We start from the raw sequence: 20,274 nt of genomic DNA, 5'->3' as shown, positions 1-20,274 counted from the left end.
TCTATAGGCTCACTGCCTGCAGCAAGGGCCTGAGGTCTCCAATTTCTCATGGATCTGACTATGTATGAGTGAGGGCTGGCTCAAGGAGGTTTGTCTAGAGTACAGTTTGTTTCAATTTGAGTTAATTGGCAATAAATTCATTAATTCCCCAGACATTCTATAACTATTGGTTTTAGGACAAACATCTGTGGTTTATGCCACGTCTCAGTCTACAAACCCTCGAAGACTTCATGGTGGGGCACCATGGAGATACAGGAGGGACCTGCCAGGCAGGGGCTACTGATGCTCAGCCAGCCTGCTGCAAGTTTCATTGGCTCAGGAGGCTGCAATGTGGAGGGGATTGTAGCCCAACAGACAGACAACTGGTGCATTCCAGGTTTTCAGGGACCATATGGTCACCCTTGTCTTTTATATGGGTTTGAGTGGGAATAAAGCAAGCCAGTCCAGGTACCATACACGTAGCTCCCTACACATTCTGGTGCATTAGGCTCCTGACTTTCTGTTTTATTACTTAGCTGCCCGACCACGAGTTCTGATTCATTGGTTTATATCTGATGGCTCTACCGCTATCAGCTCCAGAGAATAGTAGTTCATTGTGCTTGTAAGAACTAAAATGATTGAAACAAAACCTCCTTATTTAGAGGGATGGCTCTTACAATGTGAAAGGTTCAAGACTTGTCTACTTGACCCTTATCGGATCTGAGGATGTCTGGCCAGCCGTCCTGGCTCAGAAGCATGTACCTGGAGCACTGTAACAGGAGCTGGGAGGAGCTGGACGATGCAAATCTCCACTCCTTCATGGCTCCTTTTCCAAAGCAACCAGCACTTACCATTGCCGAAGATGCAGAAGTCTGGGCCTTCCAGCCTCCGCTCGGTCCTCATCCCTGGTCCTGCCCACGGCACAGACCCAATGTCCTCCTCTCCTCACTTCTATAAGGGGCGCAGGAGACAAGAGGCCTTCAACCATCATTTACTCAATTCTGAAACTTGGATTCTGGGCTTTTCATTTACTAGTGTGTTGCTCCCTCCTTCACCTGGCCCCATCTGACCACCACCACCTTTCAGCTGCCCAGACTCACTGACCTATTCACTGTGCTTTCCCCCTCAGGAGAGTAGGAAGAGAGAGTCTGAAGTACAGAGCCTGGTGCAAGGCCTGAGGCTTGAGCCAAAGTCAGCAAAAGCCAGGCTATGAACCAAAGTCAGACCCTGTCATAGAGCAAACACCTGCTTCACTGTCTGGTGCATGAACTTGGAAAAACATGGCTGGCATTGCTAAAACAGACACTACGAACAAGTACTAGACAATAGGTATTCACGTAACCTCATTCCAGAAGGCTAGTACAGGCCTATCCCAACATAAAGTTATGGTATGAACGCATTCATAAGATAAAGTCAGGATGACAGGATAATAGGTGGAGATGTTTTATACATTGATACAAACAAGTTACGTATTACACTCCTGACGTTATTTACCAACCCTACAACTAGTACCTGTTGGTTCAGCTAAAACACATTCCTCTCTCATCCCTCAATTCTGACTGTCCCCCAGAAAAAGAGCCCGCAGCACTAAGTTTTAGAAAAGATATTTTACAAATGGAATGCACAAGTGGTGTGTGCACCTGTCATCACCCTGTTCACCTGGGTCTTCTTACCTTATTGCCCCTCACTCTTCCTTTTTTGTTTTTGTTTTGTAAGCACTTTGGATGGGAACCATATTGTCCTATGGTTTATAGGGCTCGCATGTTTTGGATGCTACGGCAACCTCATTATAGTTGGGGCCCTGCCAAATTCAAGGTCCATTTTGATAAAATTCACAAAGAATAAAAAAAATCTTAAATTTTATGGTTTCAGATATTTAAATCTCAAATTTCATGGTGTTGTAACTGCGGGGGTCCAGACACAATTGCCGGGGAGAGGCGGGGTCGCAAGGCTATTGTATGGGGGTTGCAATATGGTCACTTGTACTTCTGTGCAGCTGCTGGCGGCAGCACTGCCTTCAGAGCTGGGCTCCCAGCTGGCAGCCACTGCATTTCCTGTAGCCAGGGGAAGTTCCCGGAGGTGGGTCTGACCGGGCCTAGGGAGCTGCCTGTGCAGGGGAAGAGGAAGTCCCATCTCTCCCCAGTCTGGCTGGGACTAGAAGCCAGAGTCCTGTGCATGGTAGGAACCCCAGGTTGGGGCACCTTAGCCCTGCCCCTGTCTGGTCCCAGGCCCATTGCTCAGGAGTTAAAGGGGCCTTTTGTGTGATGGGTTAGTGATCACAACCCCTCCCGATCACGGCACCTTGGATGGTTGCCCACAACACCCACCCATAATGGCGGCACTGCCACCCCTCAAAGTGACACCCCCCCATTCCCTGCCACTTTCACTTCTGTGCTGCTGCTGGCAGTGGTGCTCTCCGGCCTCCCCACTCTGAAGGCGGCACAGAAGTAAGGGTGGCAATTCCGTGACCCACCATACAATGGCCAGATTTCACAGGGGAGACCAGATTTCAGAGTCTGTGACATATTTTTCACAGCCATGAATTTGGTAGGGCCCTAATTATAGTAAAACCCACACAATTCTACATTATTTCATTGTTCCCAGATATGACTTGGGCTCATTACTAGAAATTGATAAAATACACTGATTAAGGTTGAGTCCTACCTGGACTCATATAGTGTGTACACAACAGATGTATCAACTTCCTTGCACAGCCATTAAAGCCCAATTATCACAAGATGCTTAAGTGTCAGGAAACCTGGACAAATCTTGGCACATACTCTCACACAGTGAAAGAACAAGAAGCAAGACTAAACAGTAGTTAGCAACTATATGGTACTTTTAATTTACAGCTTTAAAGTGTTATATAAAATTAACAATTATTCTTCACAACACATGCATGAGGTATCATTATCCCCATTTATAGATGTGGACACTGATGCAGAGACATTAAGTAAATATCTCAAGGTCAGCTGGGAGATCTTAGAGGAGTTCCTAGCTCTTACTCAAGTGCTCAGTTCACTAGATCACACTGCTACCTACCAGGACGATGCTTGCTCCAGATTTAGACTTAGATTTTTCAATATACTGCATAGTTTACTTTCAGTGGGACACCAGGCTTCCTAAACCACACCACCCCAGCTCTTGAAGGTGGATGATAGGAAAGTTATACACATATGGTCTAACTTAGCCATCTCAATGTTTGGAAATGCTATTTAATGTGTTTGATGTTATACAGTTGGAAAAATCTCTGCAAAACATTTTTCCTCTTACATGCAATATTTTTAGCTCTACAACACTGGATAACTTTAACTCCGTATCTGCACACACAGCATTTTTCTTCAAAAGTTTAGTAACTAGGGAAGTTAAGGACCTTCAAAATAGTTTACTTTTGGAGAAGACAACATACAATTAATAAGGAAAACAAGAAGACTGGATTTATTGGAAATTCCTTTATAAGATTTATTAAAAAATGTCTCTTGGCTGTTGACAATCACCATGATCTACAATGAAAACAAACAGAAATACTTGGATAATGTTCAAACAGTTTTCACCTACAACAGAAGGCTGACACCCAGGAACTCTTGAGTATTGGTTAAATATGTGTATTGGCATAAAAATTCCTGGGTTGAGTTTGAGTAATATGGTGGTAAATGTGGCTAATGGCTGGCTGCCTTAAGACTGAATGGTACCATATGTGTGTTATACAAGCGCTCTGATACTTACCTGTCCTTCTGAGAAAACTTTTAAGAAAAATCAGATTGTAGCTCTCAATGGTTCAATAAGGGACAAAGTTCCTGATGAAGCATCTGCTGAAATCCCATTGCATACCAATAGGGCTACGTAAATAACAACAGAAAAGCCACAATTCATTTGCTGTCCAATTTAACACACAAAATAATCTACAACTGGATAGCTCTGTCATCACCAGGCAAAAAGGATGTAAAGATGTCCTTTAAAAGATGTGGCAAATGTAAATAAATAAGGTTCATTTGGCAGGCATAAAGATGAGAAGAGCGCATCTGGATGGAGCAGGGTGGACACAGAATCCAGAAAAGAGAAAAAACCTTCATTTCTTCTGCACTTATTTTGAAAGAGTTCAGAATTTTTTTTAAATCTTTTGAGTTAAATATTCCAAAGCCACATGAACCCAAGTAAAATACAACACGATGCTCGTTGGAGATACCCAAGTTGTACAGTGTACTGTGCTACTTACCATAATACACTTTGTCTGCAGTGTTCAGTTTTCTAGTTGATAAACATTAAGGCTTTGAAAATCTTAGTCAAGCTCTTTCCTTAGAGATTCTACTGAAACTAAAATCAATATGGCTCTTTTTCTTCATTTCCTTAGATTTGCACCTGAATTAAGAGTGACAACAGCACTCCTCCAAAAGCATTGTCTGTCAGTTAACTGTTGCTGTAGTGTGGACTCACAATGTACAGCAGTGTATTACAAAAAAAATGTCTGTCTCAGAAAGGAGTTTTGTCAAAACTGGTATTTAGAATTTAAAGGTCATTTGCCACCAAATAATTAGAGTACTTCTAATCTGAGCCGTACACTACCTGAGAAGTCTCTTTGCTTTTTAAAATTCCTCTCACATATCCTACCTAACCACAAATGAAATGAGTGAAGTCTCATAAGCAATCACAAAGAACTATTCTGAGGAGTCAATGTTCAGTAAATAAAAACTCCAAGAGTGTATGTTCCAAACAGTAATTCTCTGAAACAATGTACAGCTAGCACACATTCTGTTTGAAGTGGTGCCTAAGCAAAATAAAAAATCAAACAAATTTGAAGTTGACATACTGTATTGTGAATTACTTTCCCAGCTTTTCTACATCTAAGATAGCGTGAAATGTACTGCAATACAGTAAAACAGTTTAATATACAGTTGATTACAGCTCTGTAGTAATGAGTCAAAGATAATATGTATTTTTATCTATATACATACATAGCTTAATATTTCACAGATATAACTTTTTTCCATTTTGTCTGTTGTCAACAAAGCATATGCAGAATATTTACAATTCATCTGCTGAATGGAAGCACCTTCCCCAGCAAATAATTCAGTGGAAGTTACAAACTTGCCCTCCGAAGTGTTTGTAAACAGGCCTTTTCTGTCTGTTTACAAAGAGGGGAGGGAAGAATGTAGTGTGATCGTGGGGTTTACTGGGGATGGGGAAAAAAAGCAAAGACATCATTAAAGTAACACTTTCCAGGACATTAGGATTTTTTTTGTTTGTTTTTTTGAACTGGAAATTGTTTTCAGTTAATGCTTAGTGGTTTTGTGCTGTTTCCATGCACATTTGTGGAGGCACAGGCAATGCAATACCAAAGTGCTAAAGGACTTGGGCTAATACTGGTCTAAAGGCAGCTTTTAAAGGAAGCATATAACAGTACGGAGATGATCTCTATCTCCAGGCATGTTGCCAAGCAGGAATCTTAAGCAGGTGTTTGAACAGAAATGATATCTTTGCCCAACTTACAATTTCTTGTCAAACAAAAATCAACTCAGAAGGATCCATTTTCCGTTTCTACCTTTAAGATGAACTTACTGCAGGTTTTTGTAATCTTGTAACACTCCAGCCAGTCACAACAGCTTTCTAGGCACAGTAACTGCTTACATAATGTCATGTGTGTGTAATACTGTATACAACACGGTACAGAAAAAAAAAAGAAAGAAAAGAAAGCAACAACAACAAAAAAGCCCACCTACCACTAAACTTTGGTAATATGGTAGCTGTGTCTGAATTTAAAATGCAATTTCAACTGCCAGCTCAAAATTTACTCACATGAACAATTTAAAGAAAAATGCAGAGGAGAAAAGGCATTTTTACAAACTCAATGAACAATAGTTATGCTGAAGCAGAATTGTCTCAGTCAACTGTGGTGCAGGGAAGCAGCACAGTTACTGACCCACAACTGTCCAATTATTTCTCGGTGTAGCTCTCTGCATTCTTATTGGCTGGGATGTGTGTGTCCGACTGGTGACATAACTGTATGGCATACAAATCCGTGCTCTGCTTGGCTACTGCTCTCAGAACTCCACATCCAGGTGATTACAACACCTCAACTAATCATGCCTTCCTCACCCTGCTACCCATATGCCCCTAGTCCTTCTAGCCCTTGCCCTCATCCTCCTTGCTCTAGAGGAATGCTAAATCCTCTCCCGAGTCATTTGCCTTTCAGATTATATTTTCTTTAAAAACTACCACTCCCCACTTAGCTTCAGCTCAGCAGCACTGACCTGGGGCAAGGAGCATGGAAGAGTCCAGTCCCCCACACCAATATCTGCAGCTTTTTATGCTGAATGTAAAAACAATCTTTGCCAGGATAGAGGAAGCTTTTAAAATAAATTCAATATAAAACAAATCACATTTGCTATTGGAATGTGGCGATTACCCTTCCTGAGAGATGCAACAGTGAGGGACAGCACATTTCCGTGTGTTGTTAACTTCTGGGTATTCCCTGTTAGTTCAATAATTTTGGACATGGTGCTTATCAGAATAGGATATGGTTATTACCTGATCAATAAGAGACACCCTCCATTTATAATGTAAATTCTACGCAGTATTCATAATGAATTTGCAACTGTGCTTTGTCTTTAAATAGTTGTTAGGACTAGTTAAGGCTCTTGGCTTTTTAATTATTACTTATATTTCTATTTATTACTGCTGCAGTTTAAAGCTGTAATCTCAGAGGGTGTTACTAGAGCCCCTCGCTCTGCATATACAGAACCATGGCCTCAGAACACTACAATTTGGGAAGTAAGGTCTGAGTGAAATTTCCTCCAGCAGCTGTGGATTGCTGAATTAGTGAATGTTGAGAGAAAAAATGTTTGACACCGGTAGGGCTTTTATAAAGAGTGCAGTGGTGCTGTAGAAGGCGTTGCTTTGGGCAATGGTGTAGAAGAGGCCACCACTTTTGGAGCCTGCCGATTTTCACTAGAAGATGACAAGATGGCATTTCTTATACAGTGAGAAAATCCTGGGTCAATGGGGTCAGGATTTCACCCCACGTGCATAGGTATACATTCAGTCAGATAACTGCTTTTCACTGTAGCACATTTTGTTTTTCTCCCCAGAGCTTATCTTTCAACAATTACAGATTCAAAGCGGCCTCCAAAGGGCAAATTCTTTCTCCAGTATCTTTGTTACTAAGAGATACTAGTAACATGTATCTCTTGTACATGTAGTACTATGAGAGAAAAGTGAAGGGTCTTTAGACAGTCTCAGTGCTTTAATGGGTTAGACTACTATCCATGGTAGCCATTCACTCAATATAAACCACTTAGAATATATAACCAAAAGCTAAAATTTAAAATAACCCGTCCAATGCCAATACCTTATTTGCAATTGTTAAGGTTTGCTGAATGCTATCATTTCTAAAGGATTAGAATAAGTGTTATAGTAAAACAAAAAAAACAAAGAAAGAACAAAATAAAACACCCAGAAAGATGGCTGAAGGCTAAGTTGCAAAGAGCAGAGAAAGCACTCTTAAGGTATCTTTCAGTAACTGCAAAACTCAAATGACCACCTCTTCTTGCACGGATGTGAAACTAGAAACTCTGCATGTAAAGCTGCCTGTTGTCAAAGGCAGTAAATGTACTGCATATGGAATGGCTGGCTTTAAAATTTAAACTTCCTGTTGACTTCACTGGGTTTTGATAATATCATTGTATTAGTCAAACATGAAATGTTTAACTGATGTAACTAAGACCCAGGGACAAAGCCTTAAATATCTTTTACAATCAATTTTTCAGAATACCTTTCTTTCTCAGAGCAGTAGCAGATTGGCCAATGGGGCCTTTCCCAGTGGCCCTGACCAATTGGGAGGCCCCCACGTCCTGATTCGCTATGCCAGTGTTCCTGCCAGGTAGTGGGGGAAGCCCCCGCATCCCAACCCTGTTCCCTGGCAGGAGCGTGGGAGGAGGGGGGACTGCAGGCAGAAGGGGTGGGGAGGGGCCCCCACTTGCTCTGTCCCAGGGCCCCACAGACCCCTAATCTGCTCTGCTCAAAGTGAGCAATTCAAATCAGAGACATCTCTCCTCAGCAAATAATAAGTAGTAAGTATTTGTGTGCAAACCATCTAAGTAGTGAAGTACTTAATAACCATCTGTGCAATCAGGAAATACCATATGAGAGATTTAATCCACTGGGTAAAGACTCTACAAAAATTACCTAACACTTTCATTTCATGGTTTTTTTGTCAGAGCTCAATCCTTTTTCTTCTGAAGATAGGAAAGTACTACCATCTTGAAACTCTTTCCCTCACCACCATTCTACATGGAACAGCTGTTAAAACCCCGATATCTACACATTGTAGGATCTGGCCAATCTGTTAATGTGGTACATCTACTAGTCCTTATTCCATACGTGTTGATTTAGATTATGTAGTCTATTTGCATAGCTATTACCCTGTGCTTACAGGATGAGAGGAGTTTTTTAGCACATCCCCACTCTAGTTGTTCCATTTTTGTGAATCCAGGGCTAGTTCTCCCCTCTCAAGTTTTCTTTACCTTACTACATATTAGTCTAATAACCTTCTCCATGATTGTACAGCTGAGACACTTTCCACAAATTGGCCACCTGTAGTGAGTCGATGTGGCTCCCCTCCTGTCCAGGAGAGGGAGCACCCAGCCAGAAGCCTGAGTGGGCGGGGCTAGGGAGCGGTAAGCCCGCCCCTCAGGGGGTCAGGCGACATCCCGGAAGTACAAAAGCCGGCCGTCAGAGCTCAGTTGGAGCCCAGCCGCCGCCAGGAGCAGACCTGCCACAGGGAGCTCGAGACTGGGAACCCTCTAGGGCCCAGGGCAGCCGCCCTGACTGGCTGGAGCTTCCCCGTACCCGATACTTGGAGGAGCTGCAGGAGCTTCCCCGTGCCTACTACCTGGAGGAGCCGCTGGAGCCTCCCCGGCCCTGCTGTTACCAGGAGGAACCACCTGAGCAAGCCAGCCCGGACTTCCCTGAGGAACTACCGGACCTGACACTCAGCCCTGGCCGCGAGCCCATGCTGCTGGACTTCCCGGGAGGCGACCCCACAAACCAGGTAGTCCCTGTGGGGGAGGTCGGAAGTAGCTCAGGGGCAGCCGACTCCAGTCAGGCTGCGACCATATCCGAGCCTATGTCAGTGTGTTGCAGGCAGGATCCCCACTGACGCAGCAGTGGACTGTCTGCCGCTGTTAGGGCCCAGGGCTGGGACGCAGTGGAGTGGGTGGGCCTGCGTCCCCACTGCCACCCGTAAGTGGGGGGGCAGTCTCCCCATCTCCCCGGTGCTCAGGCCTACGGGCCTGGGCTTATAGACTGTATTGCTGCTCAGCTCTGAACCAGAGGGCCTGAGCTTCCTAAACCCAGTGTTTTGCTCAGCCCTGAGCCAAAAGGTCTGAGCTTTGTGACTCTGCGTTTGGTGCCCCGCCCGAACTTAGGGCTGGGCCCCCTTTAGACTGTATTGCTGCTCAGCCCTGAACCAGAGGGCTTGAGCTTCCTAAACCCAGTGTTTTGCTCAGCCCTGAGCCAAAAGGTCTGAGCTTTGTGACTCTGCGTTTGGTGCCCCGTCCGAACTTAGGGCTGGGCCCCCTTTAGGCTGTATTGCTGCTCAGCCCTGAATCAGAGGGCCTGAGCCCCCTTTGACTCTGTCTTGTTGCTCAGCCCTGAAGCAAAGGGCCTGAGCTCCCCACTGACTCTGTGCTGTTGCTCAGCCCTGAAGCAGAGGGCCTGAGGCGCCCCCCCTGCCATTGACTCTGTATCGCTGCTCAGCCCTGAAGCAGAGGGTCTGAGCCCCCCTGTGACTCTGTATTGTTGCTCTGCCCTGCACCCGGGCCGGAGCCTTGTGCTTTGGTGTTCATCGCTCCAGGACCTGCCCGGCCTGACAGCGTGTAGGGAGCCAGTGTGGCTCCCTTCTGCCCCTCAGAGAGGGTCGAGCTCCGGTCCCACACATTTACACCACTAAATAAAACTAAAGGCATAGGCTAAAATATGCTGGTAGTGATTTGTTTTTCACGAATGATTATGCTTTTCCTAAAACAGTTTTTATAACTGATCATTTTTAATTTTAAAATTGATCAGAGCAGACAAAACTTTGGAGCCATTGGCTTATGTGGGTATTCATATTAATAGTGCATTACAATTCAGATTTATTGTCATTTATTGAGTCACTGGGACACTGTCCCTGGAAAAGAAACATGGTTCCACTACAACCTAGATAGAAAACTACAATGAAAGGAGTTGGAAAATGTTGTTTCTGGAGTAGAATGCACAGTTTCCTGAACAAATACTCTGCACATTTTAGCTGTCACAGCTTTATTTAGCTCAGTTTCCAAAATGTTCGGAGGCCCAGTTTGTGTTTGTTTTCCTGGATGCATTTGTAATAGGGCAGCAGTGCTATTTTACTCTATTGTTATGCTGTAGCACTGGGATTCTCACATCTTTCACCATGAGGGCCACTTACTTCCCCTCCTGTTCACAAATGTTCCACTTCCCTTCACAGTCTCACAACATTCCTGCAGCATCTACACCAATTGCTTATGTGGGAAGGCGACATTAGGGAGTATTTAATGTATTTTTAGCTGTCTTTTAATGCAATTTAGTTGCCAGAAATAAGGAATCATCAACGTATTGCCAGCCAGCTCTCCATAAGCAGCAGTTTAAGAACCTATAGAAAATGGGCATATGTTTCTGATGCTTTATTATATTTTTCTACTACAGAGGGTAAACTGAAGCAGCATTAGTCATGAATACATAAAGGATGCCCTTTCTGTGGATGTGCTTTGCTTTGTAGATCTGTCTACCCAGACTCCTTGAGAAAACTTTTGTTAATATGGGTCCGTCTAAACTCTGCTTCAATGAATTTCAATGCTGCTAGCAGTTTCATTTGATTTTATGTTTCATTTCCTCCTATTAGGTAAGTCTGCTATGACTTAATGGTATACTCTTGCTGTCAGTCTAACTATTCTGATGTGTTTCTCTTCTATAACTTAAAATAAACCAGCTTACAATAACAAAAGGAAGAGAAAGGACAGAAAACCAACAAAACACAGCAGTAAAGTTGTGACTGGACAAATGGACCACTACGAAAGAACAAGGCAAATATCCAAACTCCAAAAAGTTGGAGAATACTGCTAGAGATTGAAACAGTAGCCAAGGAAGTCTTACAGCACCGAGAAAGTTTTTTGACATGAAATCATGATCTGGCACCAAAGAAATTCAAATACTGCTGTTAAAACAGAAGATCTAATCCAATGATTGGGGAAAACCATCCCTCGACATATCTCATCATGCTCAATACAGAAGAATGCAACACAAAGGAGAGGGGAAACAAATAATCTTGAAATCAGGCAAAAAATCTATACAGCTAGAAAGTTGATGAGATTACAAATCAACTTCATACTAATAATTGCTCAATGCTGCTATTTGGACATGCTTTGCAAAATAAGGTATCAGCTGGTTAAGAATAATTATTCGCTTTCAATATTTTTACATATGAACATCATGTGACATTCACTAGAAACCCAACATTTTATAAATCATTCTAAATTTCAGTATCAGAGAAAGTTACAGAAACAGGCAAATTAGGCAATTTTAAAATACTAGTTTACAGATAACCTCAAAGATAGTTTCTCTAATCAAGATATAGCACTTCCTTAGATAAAAGCCTGTGAGTCCTTTGTTTTTGTTAATTCCTTTTATCTTTACTCATTGAACTTCCATATCCTTTGAAAAACCATGTTCTTTGGCTCTATATTCAAACTGTCAATCGTTTCAGTACCCAGATTCAGAAGAGAATTTTTCTGTTAATCCCTGCCAATGTTCACAAATAACTAGTGCTAAGCAAAGTGGTAGTGAAAGGTTTGACTACTTAGCCTTTTTTTGAGACTCCATCATCCTTCACCTTATGCCATCATGGCCTTTCCACTAAGAATATTAGTAAATAATAGTGTAGGAATTGCTGACTGGCAGCTCGCATTCTTACCACTATCTACCCTACTCAGAGCAAGTATTACATTCTGATTATTAGATTAAACAAACAAAAAAACCCCAACAGTCTTCCTCTAACTCCACTCTCAAAAAACCTTAAATCCTGGACAATAACAAATTTGTACTTATCTTAAAAATTTGCTGTAATTAAAACAAACACATCGGAATGTTATTTACTTATTTATGAGAAGTCAATCTGTTTGGTCTTAAAGGAGTAGTGGGGGAAAATAATCAATGGTGTGTCAGCGGCAGATTAAGGAAATGTTGCAGAAAATACTCGGTATCTTCCTCAATGTTCTAAACCCTAGAATTACTCACATGGGCGAGGGATAACAGGAGCAGAACTCCTGGGCTTGAAAGCATTTAACAACTAAATTTTTTTTCCTGTGGGTGATCTTGAAATAATCAGCATTAAGAAATTCTAAACATACAAGAAAAGAAAAGAGCAAGCATTGGCCACTGTCTGAAGAGGGGATACTGTGCTAGATGGACCTTTGGTCTGACCCAGTATGGCCATTCTTAAAACAGTAAGTGTGACTATTTTCTGCTTTCAGTTTTAAGTCATTTTTTTTGGACTGAAGATGGAAAGAAATAACTAAAAAAAATACGGAGGTGCAGACAAAATAGCATTACATTTTCCCACAATCACCCTATTTCCCTTGGCAGATGAATTTATTTTGGGCAGAAATATTATAGTCATTTTGTTGGTACAAGAAATATTTGTTTAAATTGGAACCTTGCAATATTTAATATTATCCAAAGTGGGTCATCTACTCAGTTAAAAACTAAGTGAAAAGGGGTTAAAATTACGGAAGTTTGCAAAGGGAGAACTAGTCAGTCTTCCCCAGGAATTGAAATTAGAGGAGGCGTTTGAATTTACAAGGGGGGTTGGAAAACGACTAAATTGGCAACACTGCCACTGTGGGAGGGATGGGGCAATGGGGGAGGTGAGGGAGGAAGTAGGGTGTAGGGAAATCCCTGGGACTAGTGTTGTCTGAGGTCCTGATCCTGCAACTGCCTCTATGCAAACAGACCCCGGCATCTGTGTACAGTCCCACTGACGTCAGTGAGCCTTTCTGTAGACACAGGGGTCTGCCCACACAGTCAATTGTAGGTTCAGGCCTGAAATATTGTGCTTCTCAGCTCATGGCAAAGGACCTTCCTATTCCTACTTTAAATGGCACATGGAAAGCATGTCTATGCTGCAAAAGCACAGCATACGGGAAAAGCATTAGGGGAGGGATGGATAGATCAGTGGTTTGAGCATTGGCTTGCTAAACCCACGGTTGTGAATTCAATCCTTGAGGGGGCCATTTAGAGATCTAGGGCAAAAATCTGTCTGGGGATTGGTCCTGCTTTGAGCAGGGGTTTGGACTAGATGACCTCCTGAGGTCCTTTCCAACCCTGATATTCTATGATTCTATGAAAGCCTGAAGAACGTTGTTCAGCACCATTAATTCAGTACAGAAGGGAAGCTGGGATTTTCAGACTCAATCTGCATTTGGTGGCTTTGGCGATATCACTAATTTTAACACAAGTATTGCCTAGGTAATGTCCTCACAGTGGTTGGCAGTTTGAAGAGGATGAAGCACTAATGGGCATCTGATTAATTTTAGTGACACCAGTTACCACCTCTACAAATCCTAATACCTTCCACAAACACAAATTTTAAAATAAATAAATAAATAAATGTAACCCCAAAACATTTATTTAACCGCTCCCCTCTTAAATCAGAACAGTTTTAGAGGCATCAACTTCACTCAAAACCTCACAAATCCCTTGGGGTGGCGGTAAAATGAAAACTGCTTTTTAAACACCTGAGACCTGGATTGTAAAAACTTTAATGGATGCTTGTTTGTTTCTGGAACCCTATCTTGAGAGCTGGTGAAATCTGATCCCTTAATCTATCCCCACATATCAATAATCCATTGGATGTAAGGAAAGCAGTGCATCCAAAGCATACAATGGCACATGTCTGATCAAAACACTGTTAAAGGAGGGTGAAACTACACCACCTGTGCTGCCTGCTCCATCTAAATGCTGAGCCACTGTAGAACTCAGCTCCTCCTCCTGCCCAACACGAAAGCAAAATTGTGTTACTTCATCTCAGGAACATTCTCTTGTGGTACATTACTGGCACTTTTTATATCAGTCTCATATGGTAGATACACACACATCTGTCTGTGTGTTTACATACAGAAGGTCTGATAACAGTAAAATATTACACACACACACATATATATATAAAGCCCAAGGAGTTGCATTAGCCAAAAAAAGTGTTTTGTGAGAAACAACAATAAAAATGAAAGGATGACCACAGCTTTTCTTTTAAAATTAACAGATACCCAAAGCTATGATTTTATTTGGGGCCTTTGTACCTAGACAGGGAGTCCAATGGAGTATATTTGAAGGCACTTAATATGCTCCACTCAGCTGAAAGAGGGTTACACAGGGAGCTGGGGAGTTTTGGAAGAGGGCTAAGGGGCATGGAGGGGAGAGAGAGATGAAAATGAGCCCTGAATAACTATGATCCACACAGCATCAAGTGCTATATGAAAACAAATAACCCAGGTGTTGAGAACGTCTTTCTTCAAAAAAGAAAGCAGCCAATTGCAAATGTCTTTGTGTTTCTATGGACAGAGCACACCATGCAGCTCTCTGTCACTGCATCATACACTCTTAGAGATATTTAACTTTGTTAGTTCATTGACCTCCTCAGTTTCTGCTTGCTCACAATCATTTTTTACAGCTTTGCCAAACCTGCACCTGTCTTCTGCTTTCACTGACTCTTTTTGGAGCTTCTTGTAAGATGGAAGTATATCCTTGGGTTCTAAGTTGTTATCTGAGCCCTGAGAGGTCTTGTCAGAATTCTGTACAGAAGGCACCAGATTGGCAATCTCATCGGTAGGAGACCGCCCAATGCTGCCGTCCACTTGAACCCTGATGTCTGGAGATATAGATAACTGGTGATGTGGCACAACCCCATTGTCCATACATTTTGGGTAAAGGTAGGTTTTCATCTGACCTTTCCCCTTCACGTTGACTGTCCCCCTATAATCAAAGTCATATCCCATCTTATTTAGGATACGGTAACTCTCCTCACTCACCTGTATCCGGCACTCCACGCCGGTAGTGTCCATCCTGCTAGCAATGTTCACGGTATCACCCCAAATGTCATACAACAACTTGGTGGTGCCTATGACCCCAGCAGTGAGAGGGCCATGGTTAAAGCCAACACGAAGTTTAAAATTAAACCACAACATATTGTTGTTGAAGTCATCCACCACTCGCATCATTTCTTTGGCAAATTCAAAAAGGGTTTGCAAATGTCCATGTGGATGGTTATTGTCCTGACACTGTGCGGTGTTCAGTCCAGAGGCAGCCATGTAGGTTGCCCCAATTGTTTTGATTTTCTCAATGCTGCTGTAATGTGAGTTGCTCAGCAACTCATCAAAGTCCCCAATCAATTCATTTAGGACTCGATAGCATTCTTTGCCCCCCTCGTAATTCTCTTCATAGAACTCACTGAAGTTCACAATGCTAGCAAAGATCACTCCGCCACTATCATGATTTTTGGAGTAGCTCTGGGAAACCTTCAACTGCTCCGCCACGTGATATGGAATAATATTCCTCAGCAACCAGTCAGCTTGATCCCTCATGCTCTGAATTTTGGTGCGGTGAAGATCAGCCTCCACATCTCCATTGTAGTGAAGGCGGTAACTGACTTCAAATTCCCGATTCAGAAACCAAACCAAAAGGAGTAGGAGAAAGAAAACCAGTATCACTTCCTGGCCAATCCGGTCTGCTGGTTTCATTATATTATTTAGCACTGAACTGTTGCATGGATTCTTCCTAGAGCTGGGGCAGTGCAGGGGAAAAGAAAAATGAAGATGAACATTTTAAAATACAGATTCATGACTTCTTAATCTCGAAATCTGAATTGTTAAAAATGCGTCACTAAAGCCAAACTGTACTTATAAAATTCTAGTTTTATTTGCTATTAAATATGCTGATGCTGTAGAACTCTCTCATGCCAAATTTAATTAGAACAAAATTAAATGGACCCGGTTGAGTTGTTGGCCTAAATACTGCCCATGCTTGACAACTTTTAAAGTTCTCTTTGAGGAGTATACTATCTTTCCATATATATTTATAATATTGCTTATTAAAATTATTAAATATATATATATTTTTATCTATAGTGACTTCTTGCATCCCTGATTCAGAAATCAAGCCTGAAAAAAAAATTAACTACCAATAAGAGAACAGAAACTGCTGCTTCGGGTCATCTATATCCCTCAACCTGCCCCTTTTCCAAAGACCTGAGAAAACAGATGAGTCTTGCGAGGTGTCTTGAAGATCAATACATTTAGGCTCTGTAGGACACAGGGAGGAAGAGAACTGCAGAGCTGAGGAACTTTATGGAGAACAATCTGCCACTTTACTATGAAACTGGGGAGGATGGGGTCCTCACTTGAGCATCTCTGTGGATTACAATCGCTGAAGCTTATGATGGGGAGACAGGCAACTTTCTCAACTAGCCACAATATCAACCTTTTAGGGTGTGTACAGATCAAGAGCAATATTCACAAATTCACTGGTGGCCTCTGCAGATAATAAGCTTCATCTGTGAAACATCCCCGAACAAGCAAGTGGCTGCATTCTGTACAACTCTAACTTTCTGGGTGGTGTCAGGGTGTAGCCCAAATCACTTTGAGAAGACCACTGAGCCACACAATGCCAGTGCGTTTTCTGAAACCAGGCCCAAACTCAGACTGACTGGGGATTACCAACATAGTCACTTCATCACAAGTTTTTCAGTAAGCTTATCCAGTGCCAGAGATTCAATACAAGTGGGTAGTTGGTAAGTTTATCCAACTCCAGAGATGGTTTCTTGAGCAGAGGCATCATACCAAGTGGCTCCCGGAAAACACTTACCCTCCTGAAAAGGGGTGATGGCAATCTCTACCAAGATTGGTAGAGCACACGATCTGACTTTTAAGACAGAACTTTACTGTTCTGTTTTCTAACTTGCTGACATGTGGGCATCTGCCAGTTACCAACCATTTCCTCAACTACTTGGTTGAACGGCTTTCCACTATGGGTGTCCCTGTATACTTGCCTTGCTTTTGTAATGACAATAATTCACTCGTGATCTGACAAGAGAATTCCCTTAAGATGACTGAATTCATCCACAAGGCAGGGAGCTGTGTGTCTCAAATGAGAGGATACCAGACCTTTCCCAGACCACAGATTTTTTCATCCCACTGTGACTACAGTGAGAATCAGGTATGCAAAAAGCCCACAGAACTAACCTGAAGGAGGAAATTACTGAAGTGATGCCCTCATCTTGAAAATCAAACCTCTGAAAATGTTGCGCCCATGATTACAACTAACACCTTTGATCTAGCATAACTATAGCTGAAAGAAGTTAATGGAACAATATTTTTTTTTTAGTTTGTTTAGATTGTGTATTTGACAATACGATTGCATAATTAGCAAGAACGAAATTCAGTGACCTATATAAACAACAACTGAGAAGCAGAAAATCCCCACCAAAACCAAAGTCTTACAAATTTTTTAAAAGGAGCTTATACAAAAAAATTCAGGGCTGTTTAAGCTGTTTACTGTTTAAAGGGTGTGATAATAGAAAATGACATTTTAAAAACTGGTCAATTTAAAAAACTCAAGCTGACTCTGTTCCTTTAAACCAAATAGTTTAAATACTTTCAGGCACAAAAGCCTGAGAAATTAGTTAGAATTTTCATCTACTCTATGTGTTGAATACAGTACCTGTGAAAATTCTTTAGATGGAATCAGGAAGCTTTCCTTTAGATTGATCACAAAAACCGTGCAACATTATGGCTTTCTCCTTATAGTAGAGGTTCTTGGAAAGACACTTTCCCAAGGAGATAGTAATCTGGGTTTCAAATGGTATTTTCCTATATATAAAGCAGATGCATAACAACTAGGTCTTTGGAGAGAATACAAGGGCTGAACAATGAGAAAAAGAGAGGAGACCAACAGAGCTGTGCATTGGAATTTTTGATGAATCATGTAGAATCTGAGATATGTAAACAGGATGCTGCTACACATATAAGATATTAAGCATCCTGAGGTGATGGACAGAGATGGTGTGAACACTCTATTTTATACCCTGATGCAACTACAGAACATAGGAACTCCATTTAGAAAAAATTGTGGAGGGTAAAGGTGGCAGAAGAAAAGTAGGGGTGTGAGTTTTTTCTAAACCACAAGGCAGCTTTGAGTCTTTATCTCAAAAGGCCTATCCATCATTCCATTTGGGAACTATGAACAGTGGAGAAAAGAATACACTATCTGCTTTGAGGCAGAGAGAGTAATCAGTGCATTGACTCTTAGTGGGAGGACACATTTGTTTAACAGCATCGTGTTTTGATTACATGGGACACAAGAAGCAATGGTGTGCCTTCTACTGGAAAGCAAAGAGGCAAATCTGATGTACTGATTTAGCTGCACAGGTGCAAAAAAGCTATGTGTTGACCAAATCCTAGAAAAGATTATGTGCTGAGACTTCACAGACAGTAGCTGTTCTGATACCACTTTAATAAAGATCTTAATTCTCGGTCAAGCAAAGCAAAAGGGGAAAGGTCTCCCTCCAGGTACACTTGTTACAAATCCACCAGCAGAACACAGAAAAAGTCTTTGTACTGACAGTCAAGTGAGAATGGAGACAACAATAACTTCTCCTAGGGTAGGATCTCAGCTTCTTATTGATTCATCAGTCTCCAATCACCTGTAGCGAGGGGAAGCCCTAATTAATACAAAATGCTAGAACTCAAACAGAAAACAAAACAAAAAATAAATAAAAAAGCTGAAAATGTAAGATTGCACAGCAAATCTGTGGCAGAGATGGTAATAGAATTAATTCACAGTTCTGTATCTTTTACAACAGATCACACCTAAAAAGTATGCCGATTTTCTGTGCCACTATTCAACTGTGTGTGTCCTCAGTTTGCACTTTTGCAAACTTCCTATTGCATTTATGTAGTTTTCCATATTTAAATTTAAGATGACAGCCAACCAAGCATCACCTGCTAAAACTGTCACACACCTTATAGAGAGAGAGCAAATATGTTCACAAGCATGCATAAGGTGTCTAAGACAGACATACACGCATATATAGATATACACACACACATGCTCACAAGCGACAACACACACTTATATTTTTCAATAAAGTAATGATCATTTGGAAAAAATATAACTACAAACTCCTTATGGTAAGAACTCTGATGAGACTGTATAGCATACAAGTGTTTGATGTGATGTACCAGTCAATATTTACATTTTTAGGTTGGGACTTATTAAGGAAACTAAGTGAGTTAAGTGTTCATCTCCTGTAGAATTCTACTGGGGTTTGGGTGCCTAATTTCATTAGGCTCCTTTGAAAATATCAGCATTATTATCTGTTCCTATCTTTATCTATCAAGTATAAGTGAAATGTTATAATTTCAAAAGTAAAATACTTTCATACTAGGATATTTTCTCTGGCTATTACCTTTGTTATTTTTAGGTTATAAGATTAATCACTAAAATGAAGTCATGCTTACCCTTGATTACACAAATCAGAATTACTTTTTTTAATGCTTAACAGCCAGCTAGGTTTTCTAGTGCTCATGGATAGCTATCTGGAAGCAACTGGCAGTTTTGAGCTAGAGAAGTGCCTGGCTAATTCCATGAACTAATAAGGAAGACCCAAGCTGAGGAAAATATTACAACATTATTTTTCACTGGTCACAATGCCTTTATATTTTCTGTTTTAAATTTATGTATAGTCTGTTGTAATAGCTCGTTTTATAGCTTTTCCAAGTTATAATTCCAGTTTAAAAATAAAGGTACATTTAATGACTCTCTCTCTCTCTCACACACACATACACACAAGCAAATTCAGAATGCTCAAAAATCTCTGCAATATAGGACATAATAAATTAATCCTATATTAGAATTGGAAAGCACAACTACCACCCTCAGAACTCAGAAAAGTGCCTACATTATTTGAAATTATGACTGCATTCATGTAGAGAAGAACTGAACAATGTAATTTTCCTATAATATATACTCCATGGAAGAGCAGTGCTCTTCAGAACACACTTCTGCCTGGAGCTACTATTTGACAATATGTTTACATAGTCACTAGTTAAATCAAAGAGAGTGTCATACTTTTAGAAAACCCAAGCCCAGAAGAAAATTTTCCACAATTACTAACTTCAGTGAAAGCAGTTGTTTTATTCAGCAACTTGCGATAAAATCATGGGAGTTGACCACAGTGAAATAGTGACAGTA

At 41.4% G+C, this 20,274-nt stretch overlaps 1 protein-coding gene across 6 annotated transcripts in view; it reads right to left on the bottom strand.

Moving 5' to 3' along the window:
- Window positions 1-2,796: 2,796 nt before the first annotated feature.
- ADCY9 (adenylate cyclase 9) overlaps window positions 2,797-20,274 on the bottom strand; it is a 178,816-nt gene continuing 161,338 nt past the window's right edge. For 4 of the 6 annotated variants that reach the window (XM_032781649.2, XM_075069379.1, XM_032781646.2 and 1 more), the window contains one exon: window positions 3,417-15,807. In XM_032781649.2, the coding sequence (XP_032637540.1) occupies window positions 14,619-15,807 (1,189 nt within the window). In that variant the 3' untranslated portion in view covers window positions 3,417-14,618. Of the gene's footprint in view, window positions 15,808-18,164; window positions 18,725-20,274 lie in introns of those variants that run through there. The other 2 variants (XM_032781648.2, XM_032781650.2) reach the window with 2 other exon arrangements.

The sequence above is a fragment of the Chelonoidis abingdonii genome, chromosome 9 (genome assembly GCF_003597395.2).
Source record: "Chelonoidis abingdonii isolate Lonesome George chromosome 9, CheloAbing_2.0, whole genome shotgun sequence".
Classification (NCBI taxonomy): Eukaryota; Metazoa; Chordata; order Testudines; family Testudinidae; genus Chelonoidis; species Chelonoidis abingdonii.
Note: the sequence above shows the minus strand (reverse complement) of the source record. Positions and strands in the feature narration are given on the sequence as shown.